General features: G+C 43.6%; 1 protein-coding gene across 1 annotated transcript in view; it reads left to right on the top strand.

Moving 5' to 3' along the window:
- Positions 1–2,591: 2,591 nt before the first annotated feature.
- Positions 2,592–25,145, top strand: part of pi4k2b (phosphatidylinositol 4-kinase type 2 beta) — a 44,629-nt gene continuing 22,075 nt past the window's right edge. The window contains exons 1-3 of the mRNA XM_084318842.1: positions 2,592–3,118; positions 21,322–21,473; positions 24,965–25,045. Coding sequence (XP_084174968.1) covers positions 2,743–3,118; positions 21,322–21,473; positions 24,965–25,045 — 609 coding nt within the window. The 5' untranslated portion in view covers positions 2,592–2,742. The remainder of the gene's footprint in view (positions 3,119–21,321; positions 21,474–24,964; positions 25,046–25,145) is intronic.

The following is a 25,145-nucleotide window of genomic DNA, read 5'->3' as shown; positions in this document are numbered from 1 at the left end:
ATTTTTAGACGCCAGACGGTAAATCTACATGCATTTGGCGAATGGCGTCTAGTTATTTTGTTCCCTGCCTGGGATGATGGACTCAGAGAACGAATTACAAACCAACCAAAACACAACTGACAATCAGAACCATGCACACCCCCACGACTCAGTAACTGCTACTGCTCTGATCAAAACCTTACTCTCTCCAAGCAATGAAATAGTTATTGACCCGTCACAATCAGTTGGTACACGTTGTGTGGTTTGTTATGTGTGTATTTTTGCTTGTTCAGTATAAATGTTGTAGTACTAGTAAATGGAACACATGTTGAACATTGAGTCCACCGTTTATCTTGATATTCTGGCCTTGTACTTTGCATAATACTTACAGGCACACATGGGCAGCCAACATGAACACTTGAGTGCATGCAGAATGACCTAGCGGGGAGAGATGCAAAGACACGCTGACAAATATGCATAACGCATGAACTCACACACAGACACACACACACACACACACACACACACACACAGACATGCATAATACGGATTGAGCTATGGGGTTCTCCTTCTCTCTCTAATCGAGAACAACAGAGGGAAGACAGGGAGAGAAATGGGGTTGGGGGGGGGGTGTTGCTGGCAGGGTAGACCAGGTCTCATGCCAGCAGAGTCTGTTGGAATGGGTGGTAGAGTGAGGCAAAACACATCTAATACACACATGCATGCACGCACACACACACACACACACACACACACACACACACACACACACACACACACACACACACACACACACACACACACACACACACACACACACACACACTACAGTATGCCTAGTATGGCTGCAGGGGCTTGTCACCCTATGGTGGGTGAGGTACATGCATTTGACATTGGAAGAGGGGGGGGGGGGTGAGAGACAGAGAGGGAGAGAGAGACCTTGCCACTGCTTTTGCTAATGTGCTTCCTGCCAAGTGTTTCATTTGACTAGTGACGTTTCAGGTATTTGTCCTTGGAGGTATGGTAGATAGATAGATAGATAGATAGATAGATAGATAGATAGATAGATAGATAGATAGATAGATAGATAGATAGATAGATAGATAGATAGATAGATAGATAGATAGATAGATAGATAGATAGATAGATAGATAGATAGATAGATAGATCTATAGATGGGTGCAGAGGCATTGTGGAGGAAGCTGAAATGATGGACAGACGGAGAGAGGGTGGGATTATTCTAGTGAAATAATACAAGAGGGAATCCTGTGTGTCTTTGAACCCATCCCTCTCCCTCTCATCCTCCCTCCTCCCCCTCTCCTTCGCTCCCTCCCTCTCTCCTTCAACCCCCAACCCCCACCTTGACAGATCACATGGCTGCTGTGAAAGCAGCTGGCTGACTGCTCATTTGCATGTGTTTTAACTACAGACCCTTATTAGCGACAGAGAGAGAGAGAGAGAGAGAGAGAGAGAGAGAGAGAGAGAGAGAGAGAGAGAGAGAGAGAGAGAGAGAGAGAGAGAGAGAGAGAGAGAGAGAGAGAGAGAGAGAGAGAGAGAGAGAGAGAGAGAGAGAGAGAGAGAATGTAAACGTATGTTTCCCATGTCAATAAAGCCCATTTGAATTGAATTGAATTGAATTGAATTGAATTGAATTGAATTGAATTGAATTGAATTGAATTGAATTGAGAGAGGGGGGAGGGGGTGCTGGGGTGTGTGGGGGTAGACAGGGGTGCTAGAGAGACAGTCGGGACTCAGGAGATTGAGGGACAGTGAAGGGGATAGAGGTAGGGTAGAGAGAATAGAGCGAGAGGACTCCAGAGAGCAAGAGAGGGAATTCATGAAAACAAAGTGGGAAGACAGGAGAAGGAAGGTGGGATGAAGAGTGATGGATGGAGGGTTAGATACCCAATGGTCCTAAGGCTCCCTATGTCTCAATTATCCTCATTTTCTGCCTTGAACCATAATAAATTCATGAAAATCCCCCACACAAAGTCTCTCTCTGGGCTACTTAGCGTATGTCCTTTGTCTAACCAAAACAGTGGCCTTTAAAAACAGAACACTAACCTAAACTGTTGAGCAGGACATTAACTTATATAGTAGTCAAACTAATGTCAAGACCTCCAGAAAGTCAAATCAGAACTTTACGATGTGGCATCGCTCATGAAATGTGAGAAAAGGACCGACTTTGAGGTAGAGGTAAAATGTAGGCCTAAACACAAGGGAAATTAATGAACAGTGATGGATCAAGGGAAACACAAGGGTAATTCTGGTATGGCACTCACCACCCTCATCTGTGAATCACTATCAGCATCTAGTGGCCTTGAAAAATACTGCCACGTTTCATAGAAGTCAGTCAGTACATAGTATTGTACCCGGATATATGACTAAAGTGCAGTTAGAACAGTCAAATCTTAAATAAACTGAACTCACATCTTATATGAAACATGTTGAAATGTCAAATGCATGGAAGATACTTTTTGAAAGGATACGCATCCGGCTTTTAAACCATGTATGTGACAATGCCTTTAAATGTTGCCAAACAGGCAACCTTATCAGCGCATGCGCATTCTTCCAACTAGGAAGCAGGCCAGCTTGACGGATTATGTGGCCGTTCAACGAGTGAAAGCAGCCGCTTTCTACTCATTTTGTTTTGGACTTGTGTGTGCGAGGGCTGCTGCGACAGTGTTTGTAAAATGGAGGGCCGAAAGCTTTAAGAAAAACATCTGTAAATTGTAGATGATACATAGAAAGAACTGAGCGACAATGATGTCAGAATGCGACCCGAGCGAGACGGAGACCAGCGAGCCGGTGGTGGCAGACATCATCGGAGCGACGGCGGTGTCTGCTGCGTCCGAGTCCAACTTTACCAGCGCGGCGCAGGATCCCCCCCCGACGGTGTTGTTTGATATGAACCGGACAGGAGGGCTTGGACTACTGGGGGCGAATCCCGGGATTGCCGTTCGTTTGTCGGGGTCTTGTGAGAGCGTCCTGACGGAGCTGGAGACGGACGGTTCGGGGGAAGAGGCGTTGTTGTTGCCGTGCCTGGCGGGGAGCTCGTCGCCGCGGGGCGGCAGAGAGAAGCGGAGCAGCAGGCGGAGCAGACGCAGCTCCTCGTCGGAGAAAGACATGGCCTCGCCAGGTACAACCACCGTGACGTCACATGCAACACATAGTGGGCCTGTAACCCGAACACTGGCTTACGTGTATTTGGGATAATAAGCCCCAATTGCTTGATATTATTCAGAGTTTCTTTCCATACGGATGTTATGGAACAGAGCTGTCAAGCTGCTGAGCTGGCACTTAACTTTTCACTTGGTGACGTAAGGCAAGGCTAACTTTACCTGGGGCATACTCTTGTCCCTGCCTCAGTCCATCGAGTAGAATAAGATTACTTTAAAATGTTGTTGCCATGTTCACATTATTACTCAAAATACATTACTCAAAAATTTGGTACTATGTCTCATTATTATTCCCCAGTCTGTTCTTGTTTTCTATTTGCAGTAGCCTGCACATCACTAGCGACTAAAGAAAATTAACGTTTGCTTTTGTCAAACTGACATTCACAACAACAACACACACGCGATGTGCTTGGAGCTATAAAAAGATTCGGTAAATGGGAGAAGAATGAAAGGTGATCTTGTCACCATGGAAACTGCACATGTTCAGATTGTTTTGCTAATTGATTGGATATTATAACCTCCCTTCCTCCCATCGCCCCCCTCTCTAGACTTACCTAACCTTAATTATCATATCAGCTAGCCTGTTATTTTCTCTCTCTGAAATCTGTTGTGTACTGTGTTCTATCAGGGCCAGTAATCTAGGCCACATTGGTAGATTTTAAACTGAAATAGGCTAATAGCAGATGTTAGTTTCCCCACATGACCTGTCCTTGTTACCAGAGTATCCTGGTCCAGTGACGGGCAAACCTTTTTTGATATGTGAACAGTTAACCCCCTCCCACCCTCTCTCCAACATGGTCGAGCATAGAGCGGATGCTGAATTCTGACACCAAATAATGACTAGGTTATTTGTTTAGCCCTTTTCCAGGCTATTTCACATGATTGATAATTGGGAGAGGAGGGCTTTACATTTGATACAGGCAGACCTATTCATTGTTTCATTTGGCACCTGTACTAAATATTATAAACACGACAATGTATTTTGTAGGCTACATTCTTCCACCCTTAGGGGATCCCGAACCCAAGGTTAAGAACCTCTGTCCTGGTCTACCATGGTGTGATTAGCTGTTTTCAGCCACCGTATTCCTCTTAACTCACTGAGGTACCCACAGTGGAGAATCTCTGGCGATCTAGAAACTAGCCAGCTAATAATGCCAGACTTTTAAGGTCACATGGTGGTCCGTTAGATACAGTCCCAACAGGCTTTTATAGGCTACATCTCAAAACGGCTCAATCTTGACTCCTAGAATGTGGTTCTACAGTTCTCCCTGTGCCTCTTAACTTGATGTGGCACGTGCTTACTACTGTAGCACCCACAAGGTTGATTCATGAATGGTTTTTGGAAGTAAGAAGCTTTCATAAAGTACCAGTCGAGTACCAAGAATTCTTGTCCCACTGCAGGTCCCATGTTTGGCAGATTTCCACATTGTTTTCAAGTAAATGTGATATGTATATGTAGCAGGGTGGATTATCCCTGCTTTGTGGGAACGGTTGCTGGCAGTCACAAGGTAGCGGGACGCAGTAGAGCTCCGTCTGACTGCACCCTCGTCTTTGGGCCTGGAGCGTCAAACTGGGGCTCGGCAGTGGGAGTGAATGGGGCCCGGGATTTACCAACCTGGTTTGGTACTCTGGTCTTCTTCGCCTCTCCGGGGCGGTCGGCAGTAGGGCTGCAACTAATGACTAATTTGGTAGTCGACTAATCTGCCGATTATTTTTTCGATTAGTCGACTAATCGAAAACCAATGTAAACAACAACAACAAAAAAAAAACGGATTTTTTTTTTTTTTTTTAATTGCCTATCTTTGTGAAAGTGGCTTCTCAGCTCTGGTCCAGCTGAAGACAGAGCAGAGGAACAGATTGGACATTGAGCAGAGTTGCTTGTCTACCATCACCCCAGACTTTGAGACTCTTGTCAGGACCAAACAACAACATCATAACATGATTATCCCATAGCAAATTAAAATAATGACTCATGAAACATTTGAATTTGGATCTTTAAGCCACTTTAAATGAAAATGTATTTGAAGAACAATACAGCAATCACTCATAACAAGATAAATAAATTAAATAATACAAATTAAAGTGGAAGTGTACTTTAAATAACTTTTGTTTGCTGTGTGTGAGAGGAGTCCGTGTGTGTGTGTATGTGTGTGTGTCTTACTCTGATCGCTGTGTGAGTGAGAGGAGTGTGTGTACTGTGTAATTTGTGTGTGTCTTACTCTGATCGCTGTGTGAGTGAGAGGTGTGTACTGTGTAATTTGTGTATGTGTGTGTGTCTTACTCTGATCGCTGTGTGTGAGTGAGAGGAGTGTATGTGTGTGTGTCTTACTCTGATCGCTGTGTGTGAGTGAGAGGAGTGTGAATGTGTGTGTGTCTTACTCTGATCGCTGTGTGTGAGAGAGAGGAGTGTGAATGTGTGTGTGTCTTACTCTGATCGCTGTGTGTGAGTGAGAGGAGTGTGTATGTGTGTGTCTTACTCTGATCGCTGTGTGTGAGTGAGAGGAGTGCGTGTGTAATGTATTGTGTGTCTAGTCTGATCATCATCTCCTGCAGGGGAACAATGTTTTCAATGTCCAAAATTTGCTATGGGATCATCATGTTATGATGTTGTCTGGAACCCTGAGAAGCCACTCTCACAAAGAGAATTTTTTTTTTATGACTAATCGACGCAACAATTTCTCGTCAACGATTTTTTATAATCGACATCGTCGATTATGTCGACTAATCGTTGCAGCCCTAGTCAGCAGTACTCCCCAACTCGCTCTCACTTCCCCCAATACCTCCGTTAACCCTCCCACACCTAGTGACTGTTATATGAATAAATAGATGTGTTCCTCCCGCAAGCAGTACCCTCCCACAGTGACACCAGAGACCTTAATAACTGAAAGGGGAAGGTGGGTATGAAAGAGTTAAATGTATTAATGTTACCCGCACCAAAAGGGTTAATGTTAAGGCTCAGGAATTGACATGCACACAAGACTCCCATCTACATCCTTTAGTGTTATTTAAGGACTGGTCAGTTACAAATATTCAATAGCACTGGGTCAAATGAAATGTAGTTCTCCTATTATTAGAGTTGTAACTCAATACCTTGCAGATAACGGATATTGTACACCCAAATAATATAGACTCAGATATTGCAGACCCAAAGATAATAGACCCAGATATTGCAGACTCCAATGTAACTGACTCATTACCCACGTCTGGGCTAGTACCAATAATAATAATACCTCTCTAAGGCTTTACATATATGGCAGCATTACGTTACCCCCAAGAAGAGAGGGGTTAACTGGATGGGAAATTATTATGAATGAACATACACGTTATCACACTCAAATTAAATGAAAATGTGGGCCCACTTTACCAAACAAAAGTCCTAACTAATGTTTCAAGTTTCTTTAATAGTTGTCATACAGAAGTACAGAATACTTTCATACAAAATGCTTCTTACTGTTACGCTCCAGAGACTGTGCTAGACAAGATGGTATCAAATAACATAGTATAGCATGTAATTTAGAAGAAGAAAATGAGGTCACAGTGTTCGGTATAGACATATGTACAATGTTCTGAGTTACCATATAATATACAATACTATGCAGTGTACTAATGTACAGTACTATATAGTGCAAAGCAGAAATGGGATGAGGTACAATTTAGGTACAATTTACAGTAAGGTGTACGAGTTGTAGTGCAATCCTTCATCAATAAATATAAAGTGTGGGGAGTGGGTGCTACAGTGTGTTTGTTTAAAGTGAGTGTGTGCGTGTGGATGTGTGTGCTATGTGCGTTTGGTGGTTGTTGTTGTGTAGTGTTCATTGTTCGTTTAGCAGCCTGATGGCCTGGGGATAGAAGCTTCTTCTGAGTCTTTCTGTGCTCGCCTTGAGACTCCGGTATCGCTTGCCTGACCGCAGCAGTTCAAAGAGGCAGTTGTTCGGGTGACTGGAGTCTTTAATGATTCTCTTAGCCTTGCCCTTGCAACGCTTGTTGTAAATGTTCTGGAGGGTGGGGAGCCCCCCTCCAATTGTGCGTTTGGCTGAACGTGTCACTCTTTGTAGTCTGCTTCGGTCTTGTGCAGTGCTATTCCCAAACCAGGAGGTGATGTTGCCGGTCAAGATGCTCTCTATTGTACATGAGTAGAAGTTCTTAAGGATCTTCTGACTGACTTAGGCGCCTGAGGAAGTAGAGGCGTTGTCGTGCCTTCTTCACAACACTGTCAATGTGTGTGGTCCATGTCAAGTCCTCGGATATGTAGGCTCCGAGGTACTTAAAGCTGTTGACTCTCTCAACCGGTGCCCCGTCGATGCTGAGGGGGCTGTAGTCCTTGACCCCCGACCTCCTGAAGTCCACAATCATCTCCTTTGTTTTGCTGATGTTCAGGGAGAGGCTGTTTTCCTGGCACCATCCCGCCAGGACCTTGACCTCTTCCAGGTAGGCCCTCTCATCGTTGGCAGAGATCAGGCCCACCACCACTGTGTCGTCAGCAAATTTGATGATTGTATTGCTACTCCGCTGAGCCACACAGTCGTGTGTGTACAGGGAGTAGAGGAGGGGACTCAGAACACAGCCCTGGGGGGCCCCTATGTTGAGGGTGATGGATGAGGAGGTGCAGTTGCCTGCTCTCACCACCTGGGGTCTGCCAGTCAGGAAGTCCAAGACCCACTGGCAGAGGTCATAGTTCAAGCCCAGGTCCCTGAGCTTGGCTATGAGTATGGAGGGGACTATGGTATTGAATGCCGAGCTGTAGTCGATGAATAGCATTCTCACATAGTTCCCCTGCCTCTTGTCCAGGTGTGATGCTGCTGTGTGCAGCACATGGGCTATGGCGTCCTCCGTGGACCTGTTGGGGCGGTATGCAAATTGCAGGGGGTCCATGTTGATGGGGAGGGAGGAGCAGATGTAGCCCTTTACTAGCTTCTCAAAGCACTTCATGGCTATGGAGGTGAGAGCTACAGGTAGGGCTGGGCGATATGGCCTAAATATGATATCACGATATTTTCTGACCTTTCGGCGATACACGATACGCATCACGATGTTTTTCTTTTTTTCCCCAAACAATTCATTATGAGGCTTACCAAGACAGTATTTGAGTTTGCAAGCTAACATTAAAGACAAAATAAAATACCCATGCATTTAGCATTTTTATATTATATATTAGATTTAGATTATTGGATTATTAGATTATATATTGCATATATTTAGCAATGAGATATTATATGATTTAGATATGAAATATGATGAATTGAAAATGGGGGACCCTGATGTAAACAAGACTAAAGTCTTTCTCTGGTCTGCATCCTCCAGTCCACTGTTGACTGTTGTTGTATTGAGCTGTACTGTATTGTACCTATGCTGCAATCTGTTAATAACGTTTATATTCATTCAGTCGGCAAACAGAATCATTTTGATTGACAGTCGCGTCTGCCAATTACGTCACATTGCTTGCACCCGCCCTGCTGTTCTTAGCACCAATCGGCAAGCGTCATTCGGCAAGCGTAATTTTTTACTTCCGCCATTGGAGAGCTCAATGAAAACAACAATGGCAGCGGTAGCTCGCCGCGGCCGACGTTTAGCTTTGAGCTCTGCAGAATGACTAAACGACTGGAGGCATAATGATTTTACTGCAACGGATGTTATAATAAAAGCCTTTCCATACATCTGTCTGATTGAAAACGTTATTAACAGACCGCAGAATGGGCACAACGGAGTCAGCACGGGCTGAGATATGAACGGCTAATGCTTGCTATATCTAGGTCGACCTCGGTCGTTGCTATGTAAATACGCTGATGTTATTGAAAGTGTAACTATATAACGTCAATGCCACAAAACTAATGCCTTTGTTATCATAAGTAGTAACTTTTGATGCAGTAGTGTGTGTGTGGGGCGGCGCTGTTCAAAAGTGTCAACGTGTGGACCAGATTGACGCAACACAAGCCTCTTGGGCAAAACATCACGATATCCACGATACGTTTAAAAAGTGCATCGTTAATGAACTGTACCCGATATTTATATAATATCGTCATATCGCCCAGCCCTAGCTACAGGGCGGTAGTCGTTGAGGCAAGCAGGCTTGGATTTTTTGGGTACAGGGATAATAGTGGACTTCTTCAGGCAGGTGGGGATGACAGCCTGTTCTAAGGACAGGTTAAATATGTCAGTGAATACTGGGGCCAGTTGGTCGGCACAGACTTTTAGGACGCGGCCGGGGATGCCGTCCGGACCTGCTGCCTTCCTGATATTCACTTTTTTAAAGGTCCGCCTCACCTCATGCTCTGTTACCCTGAACACTGCGCCTCCATCAGCAGCCGACCCCCCCCCCCCCCCCCCCCATTGCCGTGGCTTGTGAGCTGGTGTTGTTATTACCAGCATCAAACCTCGCATAGAAGGTATTGAGGTCATTTGCTAAGGAGATGTCACTGTTCAGTTTGAGGGAGGCGCCTTTGTAGTCTGTCATCGTTTTGAGCCCTTGCCACATAGCTCTAGAGTCAGCTTGTTCAAACTGGAGTTCAATTTTATCCCTGTAGCGCCGTTTGGCCTCTGACACTGTCCTCCTTACGTTGTATCGCGCCACCTTGTGGTCATTCATGTTGCCTGCCACTAGGCCGTCGTTGTATGCTTTGGTGCGCTCTCTCAGAGCTTCACGGACGGATTTGTCTACCCAGGGTTTTTGATTTGGGTAAACTCTCATTTTGGTAGTGGGGATTGTTTCTTCCACCAAAGTACAAACATAGTCCAGCACTGTCTCCGTGTAGACATTAATGTTATCTGTGTCGCGGAACACATTCCAGTCTGTGCAGTCAAACGCAGACCGGAGCGTCTCCCCCGACGTCAAATCCCATTTCTGCACCTCTCGCGAGACTACAGGAGTACTTTTGATTCTCTGTTTGTACATTGGTGAAAGAAAGATGGACGTGTGATCTGATTTACCAAAGCCACTATCAGAATGCCGGCATGAAATGTTTGTGCGGTACCCCTATGCACTGTGGTTAGCAACCATTATCTTCGCCCGTACTCCGTAGGCCGCGACACACTGTGTAATGTACGATATGATCTTGGTCACCGAAGTGCCAATGTAGTCAAGTCAAGTCAAGAGTTTTAATTGTCACGGCATACAGGTATACAATGAAATGCGGCTGGTCTTGCCCGCGACGATGTGCAATACAGTGGTACAACATATAATAGAATCCAATAAAATACAGTGGTACAACATATTAATAGAATCCAGTAAAAAACAACAGTGCAATAAACAGGTACATGGTGTGCCATCTCGGTATCTGTACATAGTATTTACAGAGCATATAGGACATGCTAGGTAGCTTTAGTAGTGCAATACACTGTTCCTGATGTTATACTAATTTAAAGTGGCCTTTCCTCTGGCCATAAGTGTGCGTATGTGCGGCATGAGTGTTAAAGTGGCTGCTAGTGTGTGAGCGTGCTCAGCGTGCGTGTCGTGTATGTGCTTGTGTGTGCTCGTGTGTGGATAGTTCAGTTTCTGTGTCTCTCAATGTTCATTGTTCAAGGCTCTGATGGCCTGGGGGAAGAAGCTTAGCCTAAGCCTCTCCGTCCTAGTAGCTGGGGTTCGCAGGCGTCTGCCTGACCTCAGCAGCTGGAACAGGCTGTTATTGGGGTGGTGGCGGTCTTTCATTATCCTGCAGGCTCTGGACTTGCACCTCTTGTTGTATAGAGCCTGCAGGGGAGGTAGCGCAATACTCGTGGTACGCTCGGCTGAGCGCACCTCTCTGTAGGGCCTTCTTGTCCTGTGCCGTGCTGTTCCCATACCAGGCAGTGATGTTTCCGGTCAAGATGCTCTCTACAGCTCCTGAGTAGAAGGACTGGAGTATCTTCCCCGATACTCTGAACTTCCTTAACTGTCTCAGGTGGTAGAGGCGCTGCTTCGCTTTCTTTACTACTGTGTCTATGTGTGTTGACCATGTCAGATCCTCTGAGATGTGGACCCCCAGGTACTTGAAGCTGCTCACCCTGTCCACGGTAGCCCCGTTAATCATCAGTGGTGTGTGTGTCTCCTGCTGTCCTCTCCTATAATCCACGATCAGCTCCTTGGTTTTACCAATGTTCAGGAGCAGGCTGTTGTCCTGGCACCAACGTTCCAGTACCTCAACCTCCTCTCGGTAGGCCTTCTCGTCGTTGTCCGAGATCAGCCCCACCACCACCGTGTCGTCGGCGAACTTCACTATGGAGTTGGAGCTGAACTTGGCCACACAATCGTGTGTGTAGAGTGAGTACAGCAGGGGGCTTAGAACACAGCCCTGGGGGGACCCGATGCTCAGGGTGATGGTGTTGGAGGTCTGACCCCCCACCCTGACCGCCTGGGGTACTTAGCCAAGATGGCGGCCTCGCCCTCACCACCACTCGTCCGGGTGGTAAGATGGCGTCGAACGCTCTCGTCCCAGGAGCTAGCAAGCTGTGGTAGGCAGGGGGGCAGTAGCGGGCTGGAGGCGCGTGCTGGGTGGTGGCGACCTCTGCTGGAGAGGCGGCGTCCTCTGCTCCGACGAGACGAACTCCCGTGCTAGGCTGCTGACTGCCGGTGCTGACGAGCTGCTGGTCGACGAGCTGTGTTGGCGCGCGTGATAATCTGATGGCTACCTTAACTGAAGCTACTCTGTGGGTCTGAGAAGGCCCTCCTGCTAATCGAACATGCAGCAGCGCACACAGGGGGCGAAATTAAAGCCCGCCGCCCGCCAGGGGCGCTCAGTTTTTACCTTTGGCTAGGCCTGCCACGATAACAAATTTTGCTGGGCGATTAATTGCCCCCGAAAATATCGCGATAAGCGATATTATTGCGACCGGTTAGATAATTTTTTTTGAGAAATTTATTTCCCAAAACTTTTATTTTGAAGCCCACCGCTCCGTCTTTTCCGGTGTTTTAGACTTTTATTTTGAAGCCCACCGACCGGACCGGAAGTATTGTTGTGATTATCCTAGCTTGCTGATGCTGCTGGTAGATCGACATGCTGCTGGTGGACTGGGGCCAGCTAACGTTAGCTTGCTGATGCTACTACTACTTCGACATGCTGCTAATGGGCTGGGGCCAGCTAACGTTAGCTTGCTGATGCTGCTGGTAGATCGACATGCTGCTAGTGGACTGGGGCCAGCTAATGTTAGCTTGCTGATGCTACTAGTAGATCGACATGAGCTAATGATAATAAAACAAATATTGAGATTGTTGGTGAACAACTAACTTTAAGTTAGTTTTAACGTTAGCTACTAACGTTAAAACGCTAACGTTACACTACAAATAACGCTACTTGGTTAAAAGGAGCAACACTATTGAGAAATGTAGTTAAGCTATGTGGTGTTGCCCCACGGAGCTCCTGTGCTGTGCTCTCTGCTCTGTAGTAAAGCCAGCGGCCCGCCTCCCAACACGGACAGTGACTGACAAGGGGCACTGGTTCCGCCTCATTAAAACAAACGCGCAAATAGCAATTAATCGCGCCCGTCAAAATCATTGCATTAATTTTAATTATCGCGGCAATTAATCGATTTATTGCTTATCGCGGCAGGCCTACCTTTGGCGCTTGCCACTGAGAGCCCTGCCCGCCGTGTGGCGTGTGGACGTGTAGTTCATAATGATACTCTTATTTTGAAAATCTCTGCGGGTCTCATTTCCGGCCCAAGCGCAGCTAGAGTCATAATATCGATGGCTCCGGCAGTTAGCAGCATTCGGTTCGTATGATATTCTTATTTTTAAAAAAAACGTGGCAACGAGTCATATCCGCCCAGCCCTGCAGCGGGATACTATTGGCTTCTGCTCGTATCAACACAGAGCGGCCCGCAGCTCTAGTGCCACTGCTAACGTTAAGCTCTCAGAATGGTAGCAGCTCGCCTGCAGCATCTAGTGCTAACGTTAAGCTCGCAGAATGGTAGCAGCTCGCCCGCAGCTCTAGTGCTAACGTTAAGCTCTCAGAATGGTAGCAGTCTGCTCTAGTCTAGATCGGACCTCCATGAGCTGCATAATACCTCAGTTCCCTCGTTAGCTAGCTCGCGTTAGCTAGCTCACTTAGATCGATCTGTCCCAGTAACCTAAATTGTCTTAACGTTATCTACCGGGCTAGCAGTAGCTACAGATAGCTCCTGATATCAATGTCTTATAACATTGATTGAATGCGTATTCTAGCTGAGGGCATGTTGAATGTGATTTGACAAAATAACCGTAACGTTAAAATTGGGTCCAGCTGCATCGCCGGAGAATCCTTGCATGCTGAATGTAGGGTCTAGCTGAATATAGGGTCTAGCTGCAGGGCCGGAGAATCCTTGCTGGAGCTGGAGGCTACTCAAGTATACACACAGACAGTGGAGCTGTTTGCAGATAGCAAGCATTTTGACTTATTGCGTGGTGGCGATGTCTCGCAGATAATACAACTACAAGTATGATTATATAATATATATTTTATTTAAAAACATTTTTTATATAAAATAATTATATATATATATTTTTTTTTAATCAAAAAAATGTTGGCAGGTAAGAAATATGCTTGGCGGGTAGACTCTTCCCATCTACCCGCCACTGGCCGGTGAGTCAAAAAGTAAATTTCGCTCCCTGAGCGCACAATGCCTCTAACCACCAGCTCTCTTCAGGCAACGCTTGCCGGGGGCACCTCGCTGGAGGGGATAACGTTAGCATTAGCCACTTTAATATACCGCTTGCTTCTAGGATAACTTGCTGTATCACTAGGGTTGTTCCGTTAGGATGTTCAACACGCTACTAACGCTTATATTTCTATCATAACCCGAAATATACTTGAGTCCAATTACAGTCACCCGTGTGCTTCACGACGGGGCTCCTCAACGACACGTCTTCCCAGGTTCACGTTCAACGCCGAAGAGGCTGGTTCTCTCCACTTCCGTTCAGGTGGCTTGCTTCTCCTCGACGCCTCCCTCCTGTGCTCCGCCTGCCACCGCCGCCCCCTGCTGGCACCGCCAACTAGCCCCACAGGAAGAACTGGGTGAATTGAATATGATTCAGTTAGTGTTTATAATCCATATTCCAGCTGGTGAGAGAAGGAGAAACTTGCGTCTTTGTTCAGGAGAATATCAAGGGAAACTGGTTAACATGTCTTTGTGCACAAAGGGGAGATAAAAGGCCAAGTCAGCACTTCTGAATAATAGTTGAATATTCAGGGTGCTACATATATATATATATATATATATATATATATATATATATATATATATATATATATATATATATTGTTGTTAAGCTATTTTTGTTGTCGTCATCTATAGGCTTTAATGATTTATAGTCATTAGCCTAAACCAAGGCTATGTTAAAAAGCTGAAAGTTTCTAGATGCTTGATGGCAGATCTGATTTAAATGTTCTATATTATAGCTGGATATTATGTTCCACAGCTGGCTGTATAGGCCTGTATGTAGTGCATTGAGAATAGAATGATCTTCTGTGGACAAGTGATTTTACTGTTCAGGCTTCTGTTCCATAATGTTGGTGGTCAAAGTCTAAGAGTTTCATCATGTAGTTATCAGCAGAGATAGCACCTGCGCCCCTCCCCCCTCCCTTCTCTCTCGCTCGCACTCTCTCTCTCACATGCAAATGCCTGCATGTGAGTGAATATACAGTAAACACGCAACACCTTGAACACATTGGAGTGTGCATTTGTGTCTATTCAGTCAGCTTTTGCATATTTAATGTGTGGCTCGCAGGGAGGCCTAGTCAGTAGAGCCGCGTTGTCACAGCAGGGGGTCACTTCACTCAGAGCAACACTAACTGACTGCACAGCAGGCCAACAAAAGGAAATGACTTACAGCGTTGCATCCGGACACAAATGGAGCTTAACCAAAACAAAAACAAAAACATAATTTGAATGTTAACACTTTAATCGCCATGGGTTAAATTCATAATTTACCATCCCTCGCCAGCTCTATTTGTCTATGGAGAAGTTCCCCTTCTTTGCAGGGCTATAACTTTTTAAATTCTATTGCTACATTGCCATTATTATGGCCCATTCAATGTCCTATATGTATTGTTCAGGGTGTAGCAACGTTAAACTTTTTCATTCACATATTCATACTAAAATATGGTCTAAAGTATAAGTATGTTTTTATCGTTTTCTGCAGCTTTCTTCAGAACGTGATTTATAGCCCTAAATGCATTATATTGATGATCAAATACAGTTTGGTAGGAATCTGTGCGAGATAAAAAGTTTCAACTAGACGTGGTTCTAGACGTTTCTACGCATCATCTGATGATGACCGGATGGGCGGGGGATCGTTTATAATTCCGTGGGCAGCGTTAGATGATTCATCCAGAGTGGGTCATATGTTCATCAGATCAGTAAGTATAGAATATGTTAGATAATAACGCTGAATCTTACCGTGGCTTCCTCGCGCCGCTGGCAGATGAGCGTGGAACAGATTTTTTTCTATTATGGGATGTAGAAATGCCCGATCCATTTCCAGGTTGTATAATTGTATATACGTCCAAATAACGTTGTTTATTGAGTTAGGGCGAGCGATCTATTATCCAGTGTTTCAAGATGGAGTCGCGGGAGCTATAGCGAGTGGCCGGACCACATTTGGATGAGTACTACCGGTTCAAAGGTTAATATCCTGTTGGCGATCTGCCGATTGGCCACCAGATGGCGCTCTTGAACCGCTAGAGAGTTGAGAGGAGATCAGCAGTGTGTCTCAGGGCTCCGGAAAGGAAATATGATTTCGATGACAGATTTTTGAAATATTGACATCAAAGACGAGTTACGGCGTCTTCGGCAGAATGAGCATGGCTCGGAATGACGTGAAAACTCGTTCCCGGCGATCATAGTGTTAACCCAGACCCACTTTACCTCAACTCAGGAGGAAGAGGCTTAACAACCAGGGTTTTCAATTACTTAAAGAGAGGCTTAGGTGGTGCTGGGGCTCTGCAGTATGACCTGAAATCCATATCATGGTATGTTATCATCACATTTACCCCAATAGCATGGCCTAAATGATAATTTATCGTTTTATTTAGCCTAACACCAGTGCATTAATGGCCTGAGCGAGGAAAGAATGTGAACAAGGTCCTGAATGAGGAAAGAATGTGAACGAGGAAAGGCCCTGAGTTGAGGAAAGGTCCTGACTCCTGAGTTGAGGAAAGGTCCTGCGTTGAGGAAAGGTCCTGACTCCTGAGTTGAGGAAAGGTCCTCAGTTGAGGAAAGGCACCGTTTGAGCTTGTTCCTTCATACGTGTGATGACTGTGAGATCATCTATCAAGAAAATTAAACATTTTAATTTCAGTAATTCAGAATGATCCTTCTGTTGGGCCACCTACTGTATACACTGGGACAATCCCTGCGACATCATCAAATAAAAGGTTTTCTTGAATGTATAAAGAGCCCAGATCCTCCCCTACTGAAGTCCCAGAGCTGACTGTTTCTGCTCTAGGTGATACATTGCAAATTGCCTCTCCTTTCCTCTGTCTACCTCCTCCCTCTGTCAACCCCACTCCGTCTCATCTGTCTCTCTCTCTCTCATCTGTCCGGGATGATTCTGACCGGCCCGCCAAAGATTACATGATGATAAAAAAAATTATATATTTTTTTACTTTTTTTTTTTACTTTTTTTTTCATGTCAACATGAAAACAATTGAGCCAAAAGTCACTCAATTAATGACAGATTTCATTGATAAATTGAGGGAAAACTTTGCAAGTCGATTTGATGAATTTGACATGTCCAGAGAGAGAATTGATGCATTTTGTGAGCAACCCATTTGCCAATGTAGCTGCTATTTCCACAAAAGGACAAGAGTTCCTTGCATCACTTCACATTGATGAAGGTCTCCTGCAACTCGCTATTTCCACAAAAGGACAAGAGTTCCTTGCATCACTTCACATTGATGAAGGTCTCCTGCAACTTGAAATAATTGACATGCATCATCTGCTCTGAAGCAGGCACTTGAGAATGAATCCACCACAACATTTTGGATAAAGTGTATTCATGTCAAGACATTCCCCAAAATAAAAACGCTGGCAATATCTGTGCTAACAATGTTTGGCTCAACATACACCTGTGAATCCAGTTTCTCTCACATGAATGCCATTAAAACAAGCAACGTGCCTCCTTGACAAATGAGCATTTGCATCACTGTTTGCGGGTAGCCCTCACTTCCTATGAACCCTCTTTCTCTGCCATTGCCCAGTCAAAGAAGTGCAATCGCTCTCATTAGATGTGTGTATGTAGGCTAGGCCTGTCTGCCCCCCACCCCCCTGATGTTTAAGAGTTAAGAGTGGACAATAAGTGCTAATAAGATGCTGTGATTTGCTGTTGTTGCACAGACATGAAGCACTTTTTCATAAGCTCAGCTGCACTATAAATGTGTTTTTTTGTTCAAGTGTTGATGTTAGAATGTTCAGATGCACATCATGCACTTGTTTGTTTTTTATTTTATTTTTATATTGAAATGTTGAAGAGGAGATGTTGCAGTTGTTGCACAGTCATAAATGAAGCACTTTCTGCAGGAGATGTTGCAGATGTGGCACATAAATGAAGCACTTTTTTTGAAAAGTATACTACTTTTGCAATGTAGTTAAATAAAAGTTGTGAAAATGTGGTTGCGTGTTGTGTCAAGTGTACATATATTCATAGCACGGGGAGGCGCCATGGCAGTCCGGCCCCTGGCCCCTTGGGTTTCTGACAATGTGGCCCCCTGAACAATTTAGTTGAATAGCCCTGGATTAGACCATAACACTTGTTTGTGTGTATGTGTCTTGTGTATCAAAGCCATGAGGGTGTGTGTGTGTATAAACAAAGTCTTTCAAAGCTGTGTATCAAACACATGAGATGGATGGGTATTGGCTGATACCTGAGTGCTGCATATTAGTGTTGTCACGATACTGGAATTTCTAACTTCGATACGATACCTTGAAAAGTATCAATATTCGATACCATTTGCGATACCACAGGGGAAAAGGTTCAATCTTAAAATGTAAAAAAAAAAGAAAAAATGTAATAAATTTTGCTTTTGTTGCTGGTTGATTCTCCTCAGCTTCTCTCTGGTACTATAAGAGAAGATAACACTTTTAAAACCCTTTGTTTATCTTTAGATTAGAGATGTTCCGATACCATTTTTTCCTTCCCGATCCGATTCCGATACCTAAGCTTTGGGTATCGGCCGATACCGATACTGATCCGATACCAGTGCATACATTAAAAAAAAGAAAACATTATATAAATTATAATATATATATATATTTTTTTTTACACTTACTGTTTTATATATACTGTTTTTTATAGTAATGATATTTATTCAACAACAGGTGATTATATAGATTAGTATCAGTAATTGAAAACTATCTCAATGAGTTCACCCACGGAAAGGTTGTTGGCACATTAGTTCCACACGGACATTATTCGTTGCTGCACTTGCTTCCACAAGGCTCTATTTTTTTGTTGTGGTTTTTGCACAATAAACTCAATAAATTCAACATTCTCTTTTGAGACTCCGCCTCAGACTCTTATCATTTGGCACTAAAAGCTAAACATTGTCACCGATATGGCTGTCCGCAACATGTCATTAATTGTGTACGCGAGGTGGTCGATCAGTGACAACGTTAACGTGAGCTAACATTAGGTTAGCTAGCATGAGCTACCGGTAGATGGAAAGACTGTGACGTTACTGGTGAAAATGTGATTTAACTTGGAATACTCATTTGCCAACTTGCTGTACTTTGCTTTCAGGTCTGCAGCCATTATTGCTGGATTATGAATAGCCCCAACTTTAGCCAAGGTAACGTTAAAGCTAAAACTTTAACGTTAGTTAACGCTAGCTTTCGGTTAGCTGTTCAATGCTAATAACACCACCAAGCGAACCATCAGAGCTCCCCGTCAACAGCGCTCTGTCGGGACGATGGCAAACATATCTGGAAAGTATCTGCTGTTAAAATGACAAATGTTCATGCTTCATCTATTTGTGCGAGACACAGGCTTATTCAATTTAAGATTGTACATCGGCTACATATATCCAAACTCAAACTGTCAAAAATGTTCCCTGAGGTTAGTCCTACTTGTAACAGATGCAAACAAGCCCCGGCCGGACTGTACCACACATTTTGGTCATGTCCTAGCTTAGCAGACTTCTGGTCGTCCATATTTAAGCTCTACTTAGACCTGGCAGGTCGGGTACTGGAACCGTGTCACTTCCTGTTTTTTTTTGTGTTCTCTCCGACGACTTACATCTACCAGTACCAAAAGCACAACTGAACTGCATCGCTTACTCCTCCCTTCTAGCAAGATGTCTCATTCTTATGAACTGGAAAGATGAACATCCTCCCTCATTTGGCAGATTGTGATGTAATGTACCATTTAAAAGTTGAAAAGATTAAATATACTTTACGGGGATCAAGTGGGAAATTTGATGTGGTGTGGCAACCCTTTATCTCGTATGTGGAACGGTTGACTATGTCTCTCACCTCCTGAAACAAGGACACTGTATAGGAACGACTCTGTAACACGAAATACTCTTGAGAACTTTTTATTTAAATTTTTTATCTTTTATTCATATATATCCTATATATATATACATATCTTTTTTTTATTTTAATTTTAATTTTTTTAATCTAATTATTATTATTATTATTATTATTATTATTATATATAATGATATATATATATATTATTAGATATTATCTTATGTATATTATTATTATACATTATATATATTATTATTCTATATATTAGAGCTGGGCCGTTAACGGCGTTAACGCTATACTAGTATCGCGCGATAATATAATTAACGCAATAATAAATTTTTTTTTACCTTTATTTACCCAGGGTAGGTTCGCTGAGCACAGATGCTCTTTTTCAGGAACGCCCTGCTTCACATTCACACAGTTCCATTCACACCTGGGAGCTGCCCAGTACAACCACAGTTGACACCATTGGCCACTGAGCAACTCTACTGGAGCAGTTGATTCAAGCCATGTCACATAGTTCAAGTTTGAAATGATTCTTTCTGTTTTGCTCCTGAGAGTGTGCTAGATACTGTACTGTACTGGTAATATTATTTATTTGTGTTAACTTCTGAATAAAACAACTTATTACACAAGTACATCTTATTGAACATTATTTTGATATTTCATTATCAATTATCATAGCAAAACAGCTTTTTCAAACAGTCTGTAATGCATTTTGGAAACGGGAGATGGGCTCATGGTGTAATGGGCCACCTGGCCTGAGAAACATAAGGAGGAAAGAAAAAGTAAGGACTTACTTCTGGTCATTATTTGGGTAGAACACACATATTTTGAATGCCTTCGGCAGGTTTTTTTTTTTTTTTTTTTTTTTTGAGACATTTTAATCTAGATTAAATCCAGGATTGCAGATAGATTAATCTAGATTAAAAAAATTAATCTATGCCCATTGCCCACCTCTACTATATATATATATTTTTGGTGTTGATCTGGTTTATTTTTTATTTTTTTTATTTTTTTGTCTTTTGTTTGTTTTGTCTAAGTGTCACGTTCGTATTGTCTACTGTAATGCCTAAAAAAACTAATAAAAATATAAAAAAAATAAAAAATGACATGGCATTGACACTTTAATTCACGGTCGGTTAAAAACACGTTTGTTTTATAATGCTCACTCAGCAGACCGCAGTGTTGTTGATAAATTACGTCATATGGTATCGGAGCGCAGAATTAGAGGGTACTCGCCGATACCGATACCAGCATTTTAGGCAGTATCGGCGGCATTTCCGATACTGGTATCGGACTATCGGTATCGGAACAACTCTACTTTAGATCACACATTTAAAAATAACTGTTCATCTCTCTTCAATCATTTTTATTGCAGAAAATGTTCTCAAGCAGACAGATGTAAACACTGTAATCTGTGTTGCATGTACCTGACAAACTGAACTGTTTGTATTACAGTCATATTTCAACTTAACTGAATGCACGTGTGTGTGGACTACTGTACTATTACAGGTATTGAAATGAACAATGCAACTTCCTTATTTTTTTTTATGAATAATTAAATATCGATATTTCGGGAAATGAGTATTGAAACCGTTTTAAATATTCAGAATCGATAATCGATATGATCGATTTTTCGATATTTTTGACAACACTACTGCACATTCTGTCTCTCAAGGCTACTTCACCCGTCATGCTGTTTGCCTTCCCTCCCGACTAACCCCCTGCCCCCCTCTCTCTGTAGGTATCAACAGTGTGGACTTTAACCATTTCCCTGATGACCCAGAGTTTGCTGACATCATCCTGAGGGCGGAACAAGCCATGGAGGCTGAGGTCTTCCCCGAGCGGATTTCCCAGGGCTCCAGTGGGAGCTACTTTGTCAAAGACCCCAAAGGGGTGAGGAGAGGGAAGCAGAGGGATGGAGAGGGTTGGTCGGACAGGGATGGAGACTGAAGCAGAGGGATGGAGAGGGAGGGTCGGAAAGGGATGGAGAGGGAAGCAGAGGGAGGGTCGGAAAGGGATGGAGAGGGACGCAGAGGGAGGGTCGGACAGGGATGGATGAAGAGGGATGGATGGAGAGGGTCAAGGATAGCAGGGTTCCTCCCACGGGTCATGGAAGAAAATAAAAGTTAGTTAATAAAGTTAAGTAAGTTAATAAAAGTTAATCATCGAAAGTTATTTAGAAGTAGTCATTTTAAAAGTCAAGGGAAATAAAGTCAGTCGTTGAAAGGTCAGGGGAAATGCTGAAAAATCTGTCTTAAAACATGCAGGGAAAATTGTAATCATACAAAAATACTTTGCACCTTAATTTGATCAAGTTCTATCTTTTATCTTGTTTTTCTGTTGTGAAAGAAACGTTAGAGGAGGAAGGAGCATTGACTGACCTAACAGGGAGAAGAGGTCAGGACTTGCTTGGTTTACTGGAGGAGAATCAAACCGCTAACTGTTCCTAAGGCATCTCGGAAGAAAATAACTACTGAACTGTTCTGTGTGGTTTTAAGAATGCAGCTAGCGATGAATTAATGACTTTTATTTATATAGCACTAGAGCTGCCGCGGTATTGATATTTTCCTTACCGCACGAATTTGCTAAATGTTTCCTACCGCCGCGGTAATTACCGCACAGTGCGCACAAAAAAAAAAAAAAAAGTTTGAATGCATTTTTTTTTTTTTTAGTAGTCTACTCTTGCCTGCCTCTAGTCTAATGGCGCTTTTCCACTGCATAGTACCTACTCGACTCGACCCGCTTTAGGCACCTGGTACTTCGTTCCTTTTCCACTGCAGCCAGGTACTACTCCGTTTGTCTCCGTGTGGGGAATCGGGATGCAGGCAGGGCCGCTTGCTTACACTGAAAGCTCCGTGGGCATAGATGTCCGAGGGCTTGCAGCAAGCCAGAGTTTAACACAGTTTCAATCAATCAATCAATCAATCAATCAATAACAACATTAACCAGACTCTCGTTGCGTCTATTCTGCCAAAGCTAACGTTACCTCTCATTGTGTATTCTACCAAGCAAACCCGGGTTTAACGTTACCTCTCGTGTATATCGGCTGACGGTAGTATTAGGCTAATAATAACAACAACAAACTTAACACATCAGCGATCTTGTTGTGACACTAAACTCTCCGCTCGGTGGTAAATTGGGTTGATGTCGGTTTTGTTTCATCAATAAATAAGGCAGAATACACAGTGAATCCATTCTTTTTTGTTTATTGCTTGGTTCTGTCGCAAACAAATCCTGAATGAAATGCATCCTTAGCGAGGCAGTAAAGATGGCGGCGTTCTGTTTTCGTTCAGAGGCTACAAAGTGTGACGCGTCTCTCTTCTGACCAGTCAGTGGTCTGCAATGTTTCACATGTCTTTTCTGGTACCACTTCTACCCAATAGGGTCGCTTGGAACCGAGTAGGGTATATCTGCAGAGCCGCAAGCCGCAAGCCAACTTTATTATTATGATAAAAAAACAGCGGTGACGCGGTATTCAGCCTAACTCTGCGGTGAGCGTGATGCAACAGCGATACCGCGGTAATGCGGTTATCGCGGCAGCTCTATATAGCACCCTTCACAGCACGAATGCACAGGGTGCTTTACACTACAGCTTAATATAAAAAACACAGACAAAATCAGAAATAAATGACAACAACAGACGGCAATTAAAAAACAGTGAAACCAGATACAAAAAGTAGAATAAAAGAATTTGGATACAATCATGAGTCACTAATTAAAACAAAACTATAGGAACAGTGAGGACAAGAAAAAGTGCCTATGTATGACCAAAGGCCTGTCTGAACAAATGTGTTTTTAGTTGTTTTTTTAAAAGAGTTTTCAGAGGGGGCAGTTCACAGGTCCAGGGGGAAAGAGCGTTCCAGAGCCTTGGTGCTGTCACCTCGAAGGCTCGATCACCCCTTGTTTTCAGCCTGGACCTGGGGACCACCAGGAGGTGCTGATCGGCAGATCTGAGTGAGCGGTGTTGGTGTAGGGATGGATGGATGAGTTCAGTGATGTAGATAGGGGCCTGACCGTGGATTGCTCTGAAAGTGAAAGTGAGTACTTTGAAGTGAATTCTATAGTGTACCGGGAGCCAGTGCAGGGTAGGGCTGTCCCCGACTAAGGATTTGGATGGTCGACTATGATTGGCCAAAATTTGCCGTTAGTCGATTATTATTTTTTTATCATTCCATTTGGGCTGTGGGGGTGCTTAATGTCTGAAGGAGTCGACTGAAGGCTTCTTGTCCTCTGCAAAAGCATGCAATTGGTCCACTGATGGATACATCTTGATATTTGTCTAGTCTAGTGTGTTCATTAGATGGGTGAAATCCTCTTTCTGTGCCTGTTTTCGTTGGCAGTTAGCCTCTGGTATGCGTGCCATTAGCGTTAGCCACGCTTCTAGGCCTCTTTTCTTTTGGAAAGAATGATAAAAATATATATATTATAATTTTTTTTTTTTTTTTTTTTTTTTTTTTTTTTAAACTATTCGACTAAGAGTTAGTCGACTACGGCTCCTTTCGACCCGATTAGTAGACTAATAGGGGTCAGCCCTAGTGCAGGGATACCAGAATGGGAGTGATGTGACATGATTTTTTTGACCTTGTGAGTAGCCTGGCTGCAGCATTTTGGACAATTTGTAGTTTGTCTGTGGATGATTTGGGGAGACGGGTGAAAAGTGAGTTGCAGTAGTCAAGCCTAGAGGAAATAAAAGCATGCACGGACAGTTCTAGTTCAGAGTGAGATATGATGGTGCTCCCACTGATGACGGATATCCAGCAAGTGATCAGCGCCACGTTAACACTGCAGAGAGGACATGAGTCTCTGGGTCTCTTTCTCTCTTCTTCCGTCTTCTCCTCTCTCTATTCCATCTGTACTTTAGGCCTTAAAAAGATGTGTACAAATCTATTCGATTAGGAAGTTACTTCTATGTTGCGATAACTTCTCTGCATCAATGTAAGCAGTGCAGTAATAGCACTTAGTATGGAATTACTTCTTTCATAGTCATTTTCCTTCATACCGTTTTGCCAGTATGGCTGTGTGAAATATGTATTCAATTATATTCAAAAGTGATCTTAAAAAGTCTTAAATGTCACTTGTTGAAACCGGCAGGAACCCTGTCTTTCTTTCTTTCCCCTCACATTTTGGACCTGCTAAAGAGACCTACATAAGCTGGTTTCTTTCTCGAAGGGGTCAGGAGACGTTGTCCTTGCAAAATAGTGTGGGAAGGTGGAGGGAGTCCCAACTGAGCGAGCAGGTGAAGAGCAGAGTTCTACCCACTTGCTCTACTCTGTAGGTCAGACTACATGCTGCTGTTCACCTCGTCTCTACGCCCTTCTTCTCTAAAGACATTGTATTCTTTGTCTAAAGGGGCCGTTTGTCCATTTGTCTCTCCCTCTTTGCAGAAAATCATTGGCGTTTTCAAACCAAAGTCAGAGGAGCCTTACGGTCACCTGAACCCCAAGTGGACCAAATACTTTCACAAGGTAACGCTGCTTCATATGCTGCTTTGTGTTCCTCTGTACACGGAAGTGAGATGTATAAAGCAATGTTTTAAGCAATCAAAATAATTTGGATTGTTGCCAT

The sequence above is a fragment of the Notolepis coatsorum genome (genome assembly GCF_963971535.1).
Source record: "Notolepis coatsorum genome assembly, chromosome: 7".
Classification (NCBI taxonomy): domain Eukaryota; kingdom Metazoa; phylum Chordata; class Actinopteri; order Aulopiformes; family Paralepididae; genus Notolepis; species Notolepis coatsorum.
Note: the sequence above shows the minus strand (reverse complement) of the source record. Positions and strands in the feature narration are given on the sequence as shown.